At 43.1% G+C, this 11,448-nt stretch overlaps 1 protein-coding gene and 1 long non-coding RNA gene across 18 annotated transcripts in view; one reads left to right on the top strand and one right to left on the bottom strand.

The window, feature by feature from the left end:
- C5h1orf141 (similar to human chromosome 1 open reading frame 141) overlaps positions 1-10,077 on the bottom strand; it is a 63,679-nt gene extending 53,602 nt beyond the window's left edge. For 8 of the 17 annotated variants that reach the window (NR_197172.1, NR_197171.1, NR_197170.1 and 5 more), the window contains 2 exon segments: positions 2,262-2,353; positions 9,512-10,074. Coding sequence is in view for 8 of the 17 variants with exons in the window: in NM_001431221.1 (NP_001418150.1) it covers positions 2,262-2,336 (75 nt within the window). In the remaining 9 variants the exon portion in view is untranslated. 17 annotated transcript variants of the gene reach the window in all.
- Positions 10,078-10,156: 79 nt separating this feature from the next.
- LOC134486958 (uncharacterized) lies at positions 10,157-11,179 on the top strand. Its single transcript, XR_015621008.1, has 3 exons — positions 10,157-10,276; positions 10,545-10,604; positions 10,864-11,179. It is a non-coding gene; the product is annotated as an uncharacterized LOC134486958 (long non-coding RNA).
- The last annotated feature ends 269 nt before the right edge of the window (positions 11,180-11,448 follow it).

An 11,448-nucleotide genomic window follows, 5' to 3' on the forward strand; every position in this document is an offset into this window, starting at 1 on the left:
GGTGATTGCCAGAAATCCAAATATGCGTCTTTGGAAGGTTTAAAGGTTGGATGGCAGTTCACCAGTGTAAAAGGAGTAAAATACAGGGAGAGATCTGGTATTTGCCCTTCAACTCCTTAATGTGGAGGAAGGAAATATCCTTTGGTAGGGTACTCAATGTTACTGGCAAATAGTGATTGCAGACTCCACATTGAACTGTAGATTTGTTAGTTCCTGATCACTATGCAAAACACTTGTGTTTCAGTGGATACTGGATTTGAGTGTACTTTAATTTATGAGATTCTCAAAGTACCAGGGCAATGGCCAGCAGTGGATAAATATGGGGATCGAACAGTATGTATATAAATGATTAAGCTTTCCTGGGGGCGGGCAGTTATTTTCCATCGAGAGTATAATGTTTGTATTTCTTCACTGCAAGAAAGTACACCAGGCTGGAGCTCTTTAACCAGTTAGGTATCACTGATGGAGAGGTGAGGCCTCAGTTCCTACTTGGAGCTTGTTATCCTCATCCAGGGAGCCAGCTCAAGTGATGAGAATCCCAGGTCAATGCATTCGTGCCTTTAGCCTCTGCCCTGGAAATCAGTGTGATCTGGCATCACTGTGTGGGTGGAGAACTAAAGTGGACCTAGAGTGGTGCAGCACCCCAGAATGAAGAGGCCAGATTCCTTATGGAAGATGATAGCGGGTTAGGAAAAGACAGGCAAGGTAGCATTTCTACCACACCGATGTATTCAACATTGTCTTTTTGATAAAATAATTGCTTCAAGTGATAGAATATTTTCTTACCATATTAGGTTTGCTAACTTAAAAAAAAAATCCCCTTAGTTTTTTAAATCTCAAGACTAGTTAGCACTTGCTTGGATGAATGTTAAAATGCTTTCTAAAATTACATAATGCTAATTATCAAGCATTTTACAGGCTTGTAAAAACATTGTAGAAGAACAGTAGATACATCAATTAAAAGATTTAAAAAAAGATGTTGTGACTTGCAAAGGCACTTTCAGGAACAATAAGGCTGTTAGGGGATGACCCCTGTGTAAGTGGTGGGCTACCTCCTTGTGAGTTTTGCCCATGGGGATCTCTGAAAACCCTAACACTGTAAAACTATGTTGCCAGTACTGCTGACTGTCTGAGTTGAATTAAGGAAAGACCTTGCTCTTGGAGATACATACTTGGGTTGCAGAACATGGAGAAACCACAATGAGACTAAGCTGGAGATGTCCTTCCTGCTGGATGGCTGTTGGAACCACAGGTGGTTGTGAGCCTGTAGTATATACTTCGAAAAGAATTTCCAGGGAACAAAAATTAACTTGCTCAAATGTGCTAAAATTCTTGTGTTTGGGAACTATTATCTTTGTTATTTTTTCCTCTTGAACTCTGAATCTTGCCTATTTTAGTTTACTTTGTTTCTATATACTTGTTTTTATATATTTAGTTTACTTTGTTTCTGTATATTATTTGTAATATTTGTAATTTAGCAACAATACCAAATGTCACTTTTCCTTTTTAAGGCTTATTTTTTTTGAGAATCTTATACATTATATTTTGATTATATTCTTTCCCCTTCTCCAACTCCTCCTAGATCTGCCCACCAACTTCATGTCCTTTCTCTCCTTAAAGAACCAAACCCAAAATAAACAAACAAAAGGACAAAACAAACAAAAAGCACAAGAAAACCCCCACTGAATTCAATTTGTGTTGAGCAACTTACTCCTGAGCACGTGGCCTGCCTTGGAGTATGACTGTTGTACTCAGTGTCACTCTACTAGAATATGGCAGCTACCTAGAAGTGATCTTGTACTGTTAATTCTTTTTTTTTTAATTTATTTATTATATATAGGTACACTGTAGCTGTCTTCAGACACATCAGAAGAGGGCATCAGATCTCATTACAGATGGTTGTGAGCCACCATGTGGTTGCTGGGATTTGAACTCAGGACCCCTGGAAGAGCAGTCAGTGCTCTTAACCGCTATGCTATCTCTCCAGCCCTGTACTGTTAATTCTTATTGTTGCTGTTTTCTTTCTGTTGTTTGTTTTGTGGTACTGTGGCCTTCAGTCTATGAGGCCAACTCTCTGCCACTGATTAATGAATCATTTTGTTATCTACCTGGATATGTGACACTCAATTGATTAAAGTATTTGCTTCTTACAAGTCCATTTATATTTTCAATGTCAATGTACCATTAGTTACAAAGTAAAAATCTTATCTGAAGTGCTAAGTTTTTGTGAGTACTTTATTTTTAGCTTCTCCCTCACACACCTTTTCCCTGATGGCTGCAAGTATCCTTGCTTTCTCCTCCAGGGCATCGAACTTTTCCAGAATTTTTTCTGTCATCCTTTGTCAGTAAATTCCTGTTTGAAAGGGAGGGAGAAGAAATGTCCAATTCAATTCAGATCAAAACACAGGATGGCTATTTAGGCAGAAGGGGAGAGTCCCTTTCTATTACTGCTCCAGGTTCATTTCAGAGCTGTGCTGGCCATAAAATCAGTCAGAGTGTTATAAATGTACTCAATTGGGTTTTAATAGGAAAACAAAAACGAAAACAAAACAAAACCCAGAACTTCAAGCTTGTTACACGAGAACCAGATGTGGCTCCTGCTGGAAGTAAGGCCATGTGAATGAACACTTGTTCTCTCCTGTCATGGTATAATTTTAATTCAAAGACCTCACCTTCATACAGTCAACTGAATTTAAACCGGTTCATTGTCCATCACTCCACAGGTACCTAGAAACAGTTAATCTGAAAGTCCTCATTGGAGTTCAAACGATGCATGTGAACCAGATGAACATCAAGATCTGGTCTAATTTATCTCCATTTTCAGATGAGTAAACTGAAGATCATACAGGACTTTATCAGTTCGGTGCAAATGCTCACCAGCAGGACAGAGGAAAGAACGCAAGAGTACTGGAGGCTGGAGAGATGGCTCAGTAGTTAAAGCATGTGGTCATGCAAGTGTGAAGACCTGAGTTCAGACCCCAAGATCCCAGGTGAATGCTGGATGGCTATGGCTAACCATCTGAAATTCTAAACCAGGAAGGGGAAAAATAGGTAATACTCAGAGCAAGGTGGCCAGTGAGAGTAGCCATGTGGGTGGACTCAGAATTACCAGGTTACGTAGTGAACACTAGAGCTGAGGCTTTTTGAGTGCAGCCAGGAGGCTGGAAAGAACGTTTTTCATCGTGTTGGGATAAGATCTAAAAATGTTGAACATGTGACTGGTGGCCTAAGGGTTTACACACAGTGGTGTGTGTGTGTGTGTGTGTGTGTGTGTGTGTGTGTGTGTGTGTATTATATATGTGTGATGTACGCATGATACGTGCATGAATACCAAAGGAGAATGTTAAGTGTCCTGCTCTGCCGTGCCTCGCACTATTCCCTTGAGGCAGAGGCTCTCACTGCAGCAAAACTGGGGAATAAGCCCCAGTTATGCCCCTGTCTCTCCCCATGCCCCAGTGCTGGTGTTACAGCGTGAGAACAGCCATGCCTGACTTTTTAATGCGTGGAGATTTGAACTCGGGTTCTTATGCAAGAACGCAAGTGTGCTTGTCATTGACTTGAGGCATCTTTCCAATGTTGATTTTTAAATGTTGAGCATCTGGGCCTCATGTGGATCTGTTTTAGCCAAGAGTGGGTGTTTTAAGTAGGCAGTTAAATCTTCTCCACATCCTGTCCTACATTCACACACCCCATCACTTCTCTTCACATCCTCTCAGTGTGTGGAAATTGATACTTAAGATACTTTCCATATATGAATTATTGATGCTTCCACACTGGATCTGTGCCACCCAATGGATCTTAGATGCCTTTCTGTTGCGGTAACAAACTATTCCAGACTGAATACTTTATGAAGAAGAGACAGTTACCTATTTAGGTCATAGTTTTGGAGCTGAAGTCTAAGATTTGAATGTTCCATTTGTTCATCTCCAGGTAAGACCTCGTGGCCAATGATATTCGAATGGCGACAGTAGGTATAAGAACCGTGATGTCAGATCAAAAGCCAGAGGGCGGCGGGATCCAGAGGACACATTCTGGATTATGAGGGCACAGGCAGACTGCAGGCCTTCCTCATCTAAGCTCATAGCTGACGGTGGGATAGGGAGGTCCTGTGGACCATGAGCCAATTCCATAAAAGCTTGGTGCTATAGGTGAGAGGCAGAGGTCTGGATCTATAGGTATCATTTTGTTCTTTTAGATCCACCCCATTGTGAGATCTGACTACTTCCAAGAGAACTAGAAAAACTCCCCAGGCTGGAGAGAGAGATTGCCTCAGAGATTATGAGCACTGGTTGATCTTCCAGAGGTCCTGAGTTCAATTTCCAGCAATCACATGGTGGATCACAAACATCTGTAATGAGATCTGGTGACTTCTTCTGGCCTGCAGTCATGCATGCAGGCAGGACTCTGTATACATAATAAATACATCTTAAAAGAGAACAAAACCAAACCTCCCTCTGAGGCAGCACTCCCCCCCACCCCCACTCCCGCCACACACTCCTCAATTACTTCAGTTCCTCTCATAGCGTCACACTAGGAACCAAATTCTAGGTACATGAACCTTTAAGGAGGATGCTCTTAGAGAGGAGACTATGTCCCAACCAAAGTACCAATGTGACGAAGAACTTAAGTTGAGAAAATTCTGGACCATGAGGACACAGACAGCCATCTAAGCTCATAGCTGACAGTGGGATAGGGAGGTCTTTCACGGACCATGAACCAATCCCTAAAAGCTTTGGGTGCTTTGGTGAGAGGGAGGTCTGGATCCAGGTGTCATGGTGTTGCGGGTGCTGCAGGCTTTGAGGGTCTCCTGCAGGAAGATAGGGAAAGATTTTGGAGGAGACAGTTTATCTGGACAAGAATTTCCTCTTGGAGCCAGGAACATTTTGTGTCTGAAAAACACAGAGGGGACTTCATTTTCTGTTTCCATCATAGAAGTGGAGATGAGAAAATGCCTTCTAGTGGAGACAGACTACTCCCAGTGAGAAATATGATTAGCACATTGAAGAGAATAGGTTCCTCAGCTGGGGAAAGGTTCAAATGGGGCAAGAACATCGAGACCTGCTGCTTACTTATGCTAAGGAGAAAAGCGGGTTGCTCTAGAAAAGTGGGTTGCAACCCCTTTGGGGGTCACAAACCAGATATCTGGCACATCAGATATTCACATTACAATTCACAACAGGAAAAAACTACAGTTATGAAGTAGCGACAGAATTTCTTGTGGGGGGGGTCAGCACAACACGAGGAACTGTGTTAAAGGGCAGCAGCATTGGGACGGTTGAGGGCCACTGATTTAGAGTGAGGTGTCCCATGTTGCCAACCTTTAGCATCCTCCCATCTTCAGCGTCCCAATCAACATGGTAGGGTACAAAATGTCACCTCATTTTATTAAAGTGCTGCTGTAGAAGGGGAAGACGCTCATGATGACCACGCCTATTATTTTCTGTCTCATCTTTTCTTAATTGCAGAGTTTCTTTAAACTACAATCTGTAATTCAGCGCTCTAGTTTACTACATCCCCTTTGTTCCCAATCTACCATCATCTGGCTTCTATTTAAATCAGCCGTATTTAAATCAGGTCATTAGGGTCACTGTTTTATGAACTAGTGAATTCCTTTTTTTTCCTCTTACATTATTTGAATTTTTATAAATTTATGAATATTGATTATGTCTTTTCTTGTCCCTCTCAGTTTCCATAGCATCAATCTTCCTACCTCCCTGGAAGATTCCTTGCCAATATCTTCAGGCTTCTCTTCACACTAGTGCCATGTTTCTTGTTGCTGCACGTTCTCCCAAGACAGCCCCTGAATCAACAGCTTCGTCTACTGTCATCTATTTCCAAACAACTTCTCCCTTCTGCGTTCCGCACCTATGTCTACAGCTCAGTTCACTATCTCCCCCTCTCCCCCAGTAGCGCAAGTGTGAGTTAAGAGGAAACTTTTAACTTTTTCGTTATTCTTGTCCTACAAGCAAGGCTGTCTTGTAACCCATGCAATCAGATTAGCATCTCTCAGCCTCACACACTGGGGTATCACAGTGGTTCTCCTTCTCAGCCATGCTACAGAATGAGTCAAAAACTTGGATCCTGTCTGACCTCCGAAGTCAAAACTCAGGGTGTTCTCACTCTCCTCATGAACTGAAATATGCCAGGTAAGGTGTTGGCTGCCGAGTTTCCAGTCCATCCATTGGGGTGTGGGGGATGTGCTGGCGTCAAGCATTCTCATCACATAGATTCATCTGTGTAGATAATTGACTCGTGGACTCTGGTTATCTCTTTTTAAATGTTCTTCAAAGGCAGGTCCTTCCCAAACCTGGATTTGGTTCCACTTCACTGGAGAAGCCCTTCACCTCACAAGTAAATATGCACAGCCTCGTTGTCAGGCATAGTCTTTATCCTAAGTATCTTCTTAGCTCTCCCTGTTATCCATGTAGCCTCGATTTAGGAGTCTATAACTTACTGCTTGGATTACTGCAATAGTTTAAAATTTCCTCTATATATTTCATGAATTCAATCTACTCTTCATAGACTTGAATTTTTTTTCAAGAAAAATATGATTTGTCTTCCTGCTTCAAGCTTCAGTTCCTTCAAAGACATTAAACAGCAAACTCCTTGGTACATTATGCAATAGTGTGGTCTGTGAATTCAGCACATGTGATCACACGCACTCGACTCCCGAGCCAGGAGGGACAACTGTGGCTTCTCGAGTGTGGTCATGTTCCTTTACTTGTTAGGTCTTAATATTCACTGTTGATACACCAGTCTTCCACTCCCTGTATTCCCGAGCTTTCTTCATCAAGCATCACTTCTTTTTTTTTTTTATTTTTATTAACTTGAGTATTTCTTATTTACATTTCGAGTGTTATTCCCTTTCCCGGTTTCCGGGCAAACATCCCCCTCCCCCATCCCCTTCCTTATGGGTGTTCCCCTCCCAACCCTCCCCCCATTGCCGCCCTCCCCCCATAGACTAGTTCACTGGGGGTTCAGTCTTAGCAGGACCCAGGGCTTCCCCTTCCACTGGTGCTCTTACTAGGATATTCATTGCTACCTATGGGGTCAGAGTCCAGGGTCAGTCCATGTATAGTCTTTAGGTAGTGGCTTAGTCCCTGGAAGCTCTGGTTGCTTGGCATTGTTGTTCATAAGGGGTCTCGAGCTCCTTCAAGCTCTTCAAGTTATTTCTCTGATTCCTTCAACGGGGGTCCCGTTCTCAGTTCAGTGGTTTGCTGCTGGCATTCGCCTCTGTATTTGCTGTATTCTGGCTGTGTCTCTCAGGAGAGATCTACATCCGGCTCCTGTCGGTCTGCACTTCTTTGCTTCATCCATCTTGTCTAATTGGGTGGCTGTATATGTATGGGCCACATGTGGGGCAGGCTCTGAATGGGTGTTCCTTCAGTCTCTGTTTTAATCTTTGCCTCTCTCTTCCCTGCCAAGGGTATTCTTTTTCCTCATTTAAAGAAGGAGTGAAGCATTCACATTTTGATCATCCGTCTTGAGTTTCGTTTGTTCTAGGGATCTAGGGTAATTCAAGCATTTGGGCTAATAGCCACTTATCAATGAGTGCATACCATGTATGTCTTTCTGTGATTGGGTTAGCTCACTCAGGATGATATTTTCCAGTTCCAACCATTTGCCTACGAATTTCATAAAGTCGTTGTTTTTGATAGCTGAGTAATATTCCATTGTGTAGATGTACCACATTTTCTGTATCCATTCCTCTGTTGAAGGGCATCTGGGTTCTTTCCAGTTTCTGGCTATTATAAATAAGGCTGCGATGAACATAGTGGAGCACGTGTCTCTTTTATATGTTGAGGCATCTTTTGGGTATATGCCCAAGAGAGGTATAGCTGGATCCTCAGGCAGTTCAATGTCCAATTTTCTGAGGAACCTCCAGACTGATTTCCAGAATGGTTGTACCAGTCTGCAATCCCACCAACAATGGAGGAGTGTTCCTCTTTCTCCACATCCTCGCCAGCATCTGCTGTCACCTGAGTTTTTGATCTTAGCCATTCTCACTGGTGTGAGGTGAAATCTCAGGGTTGTTTTGATTTGCATTTCCCTTATGACTAAAGATGTTGAACATTTCTTTAGGTGTTTCTCAGCCATTCGGCATTCCTCAGTTGTGAATTCTTTGTTTAGCTCTGAACCCCATTTTTAATAGGGTTATTTGTTTCCCTGCGGTCTAACTTCTTGAGTTCTTTGTATATTTTGGATATAAGGCCTCTATCTGTTGTAGGATTGGTAAAGATCTTTTCCCACTCTGTTGGTTGCCGTTTTGTCCTAACCACAGTGTCCTTTGCCTTACAGAAGCTTTGCAGTTTTATGAGATCCCATTTGTCGATTCTTGATCTTAGAGCATAAGCCATTGGTGTTTTGTTCAGGAAATTTTTTCCAGTGCCCATGTGCTCCAGATTCAAGCATCACTTCTACCAGAGGTCTCTGTACACCATTATTGGACAGCAAATGTCTGTATGCAGAAGAAAGCCTGGTGGCTTCCCCATCTGCATTATGTGTACCTTGAAGGCAAGAGCCACAGCCGCTTCATCTCTGAGTTTCTAATAGCCTCATGACTTGGCTAGTGGTTAACTCTAGAGAGGAAATGGATAGCTGTGGATGCTATGACTACCTTTGGCCTCCAGCAAAGCCATTGACTTTGACAGTGCCCTCATGAGGTTCTTGAGAATCAAGGGTGCTTCTGCTTCCTAATGTTGCAGCCCTTTAAAAAAGTTCCTCGTTGTTGTGGTGACCCCTTCCCCACAACCATAAAATTATTTTATTGCTACCTCAAAACTGTAGTTTTGCTACTGTTATGATTGTAATGTAAGTATCTGATATGCAGGATATCTGATGAGACCCCCTAAGGGAGTCACGACCCACAGATAGAGAACGACTGAAAAAGACAATGACAAGGAAAACTGAAGGGACAGTGAGAGGACCAGAGCTGAGATTCAGCGTCCTTTGGCAAATGCTGAACGCGTATAACAGCAGTGTTAAACGGATTCAACAGGTTGTAGTTCATACACACACACACACACACACACACACACACACACACACACACACACACACACACACCATGTGTACATGCACACACTTAACAGCAGTAAGAAGTTGGGAATTTGAGGGGGAGTTAAGGGGCATGGGAGGAATTGTAATGAAGAGGTGGTAGAAATTATAGAAATGCAATACTCATGCATTCAATTTCTCAAAAAGAAAAAAGAAATGGAAACAAAACCCAACTAACAAACCAACCCAACAACCAAACAAGCCCTTTTCCCTCCCCGTCTTCAAACATAAAATGACATCAATGTCCTGTTTAGTAACATGAACTCCGGGGACAAACTGACTTTGCTTAATCTCTTAGCTCCATCACATGACAGCTGTGCGACGGTGGGCTTGTAGCTTACTCTTTCTGGGTGGCCCTTTTTAAAAGCTGGAAAAAATATGGAATTCATGGGGTTGCTCTAAAGTTTAACTGTGCAGATAGTTGATAAATAAAATTCAGTAAGGACAGACTTACCAGTTAGAGGCCAGGTGTGTGTATCTCCCTTATTTTTATTTTTTTATAATTGCAGCACAAAGTGTCTTCTCCGGCCACAGACCATTTCATCTTCTGCTGTTCTTGCCAAGATGCGATCAAAAGCCTGCATTTGTCTGTCGGTCTGTCTGTCGCCCTCAGCTCTACTTACACTAACTTTCTCTTTCGTTAGGAATGGATCAGATTTCACAGCCACTTAGTATTTACCCTTACCGAGCAACTCTGAGTCTAATGCACGGTGGCTCCTCATGGTCATGCTTCTTTTCCATCCCCACTTTCTTCACTGACTTATGCTGACTTTTAGATCAAATTCTTGTTTATCATTTTAGTTTTGGGAACTGAAAGGAAAGCGCTGGATTATAAGGCCCACAGGAAGGCCTCGGGTACCCTGTCAGTGCTGAGGGAGAACACCATGTTCAGCATCCTCCTGTCTCCGTACTGGAGTTTCAGCAGCCAATGGTAGTATTGTGGTCAGGAGTTTTTACTATGTTCCCTTCAACTGGGAGAGGGAAAGATGTACTCACTTCTGAAATCTGCAGAGGTCTGTCCAAAGTTCCTTCTTGCTCTTACATTTTGGGGGTGGTGGCTATTGGAATGTAGGATCCTTACGTGTCACAAAGCCAACCTTCCAGACCCTTGGGAGTAGAACGCATCTCAGAGCTGTCCCCCTGCCTGGGGCTGGGCTTTGACACAAGGGAAACTCCCCTTTCACCTTTTCTTAGACTCCATTGTGTTCCAGCCCTTCAGGTCTCTGCTTTCCCTCCTCAGGCCACATTCCTAACCCTCCAATTTGCCTACCTCTAACTGTGGTCCTCATCCTTTGGACTTGATCACTCAGAAAGCCATCTGAGCAGCCTTGCTTATAGAACAATGGTCAGGTTCAACTCAACCCACAAACCATGGCTTGCTCCACCTTATCTGCAGAATGGGCCCCCAGGTTTTCAGACGACACCCAAGAAAAGGCAATGCAAGATCTGGCTCCATCTACCTTTCTAATTTATTCCTCTCCACTTAGTGGAAAAGCCATTGTACAGAAGACTTGGAGTTGCTCGCTAAGAACAAACACTAAGAGAAGGTTGGTATTGTGACACAATGCCCCCTCATCTTCTGTCAAACATGTCCCATCCATTCCTGGCCACGACCTTTGCTTAGCTGTTCCCTCTGGTCTGAATGCTCTCTTTTCAAGTGTCTCCAGTCAGGAGCCTGCCTGTCCCCAGGGCAAAGCCTCCCTTATTTATGAACCTTCCCTTGGCCGCCTCACTGTCTCTTTCTTTTGTGTGCTTCATACTAACTCCTGCCAAAGAGATCTGTGCTCTGACTCATCTCTTCCTCAGTGCTGCAGCTCGTTTGTAGGAAGACTTGAGCTGCTCTCCTCCAAATCTCAGCTTCGGCATTTTACATTCAAGAGCAACCTGAACAGTGCACTTGAATCTGGAGACGTCTCCAAGTGCACTGTCTCGTGGGCGACATCCGAATGCATCTTCCATGACCAGTGTTATTTCATGATAATGTTCATGATGTTATTTTGTCTCTTTCTGGAGCATGAAATATCAAGTGATATTCCAGGGTGAACTGTTGTAAAATGTAGCTTTTGCCAAATCAAACTCAGTAAAATAGTAATTAAAGAAAACTTGGATTTATGGTTTTAAATTTGTTGGGGGTTTTTTTGCCTTTGTTTGGTGTGTGTGTGTGTGTGTGTGTGTGTGTGTGTGTGTGAGAGAGAGAGAGAGAGAGACAGAGAGAGAGAGACAGAGAGAGAGACAGAGAGAGAGACAGAGAGAGAGAGAGACAGAGAGAGAGAGAGAGAGAGAGAGAGAGAGAGAGAGACAGAGAGAGAGAGAGAGAAGCTAAGGTCTCACATTATAGCCTAGGCTAGTCTGGAATTTTCTAGCCCAGGCTGGATTTGAACTCATGGCAAC

Source organism: Rattus norvegicus, chromosome 5 (genome assembly GCF_021556685.1).
Source record: "Rattus norvegicus strain SHRSP/BbbUtx chromosome 5, alternate assembly SHRSP_T2T, whole genome shotgun sequence".
Classification (NCBI taxonomy): Eukaryota; Metazoa; Chordata; class Mammalia; order Rodentia; family Muridae; genus Rattus; species Rattus norvegicus.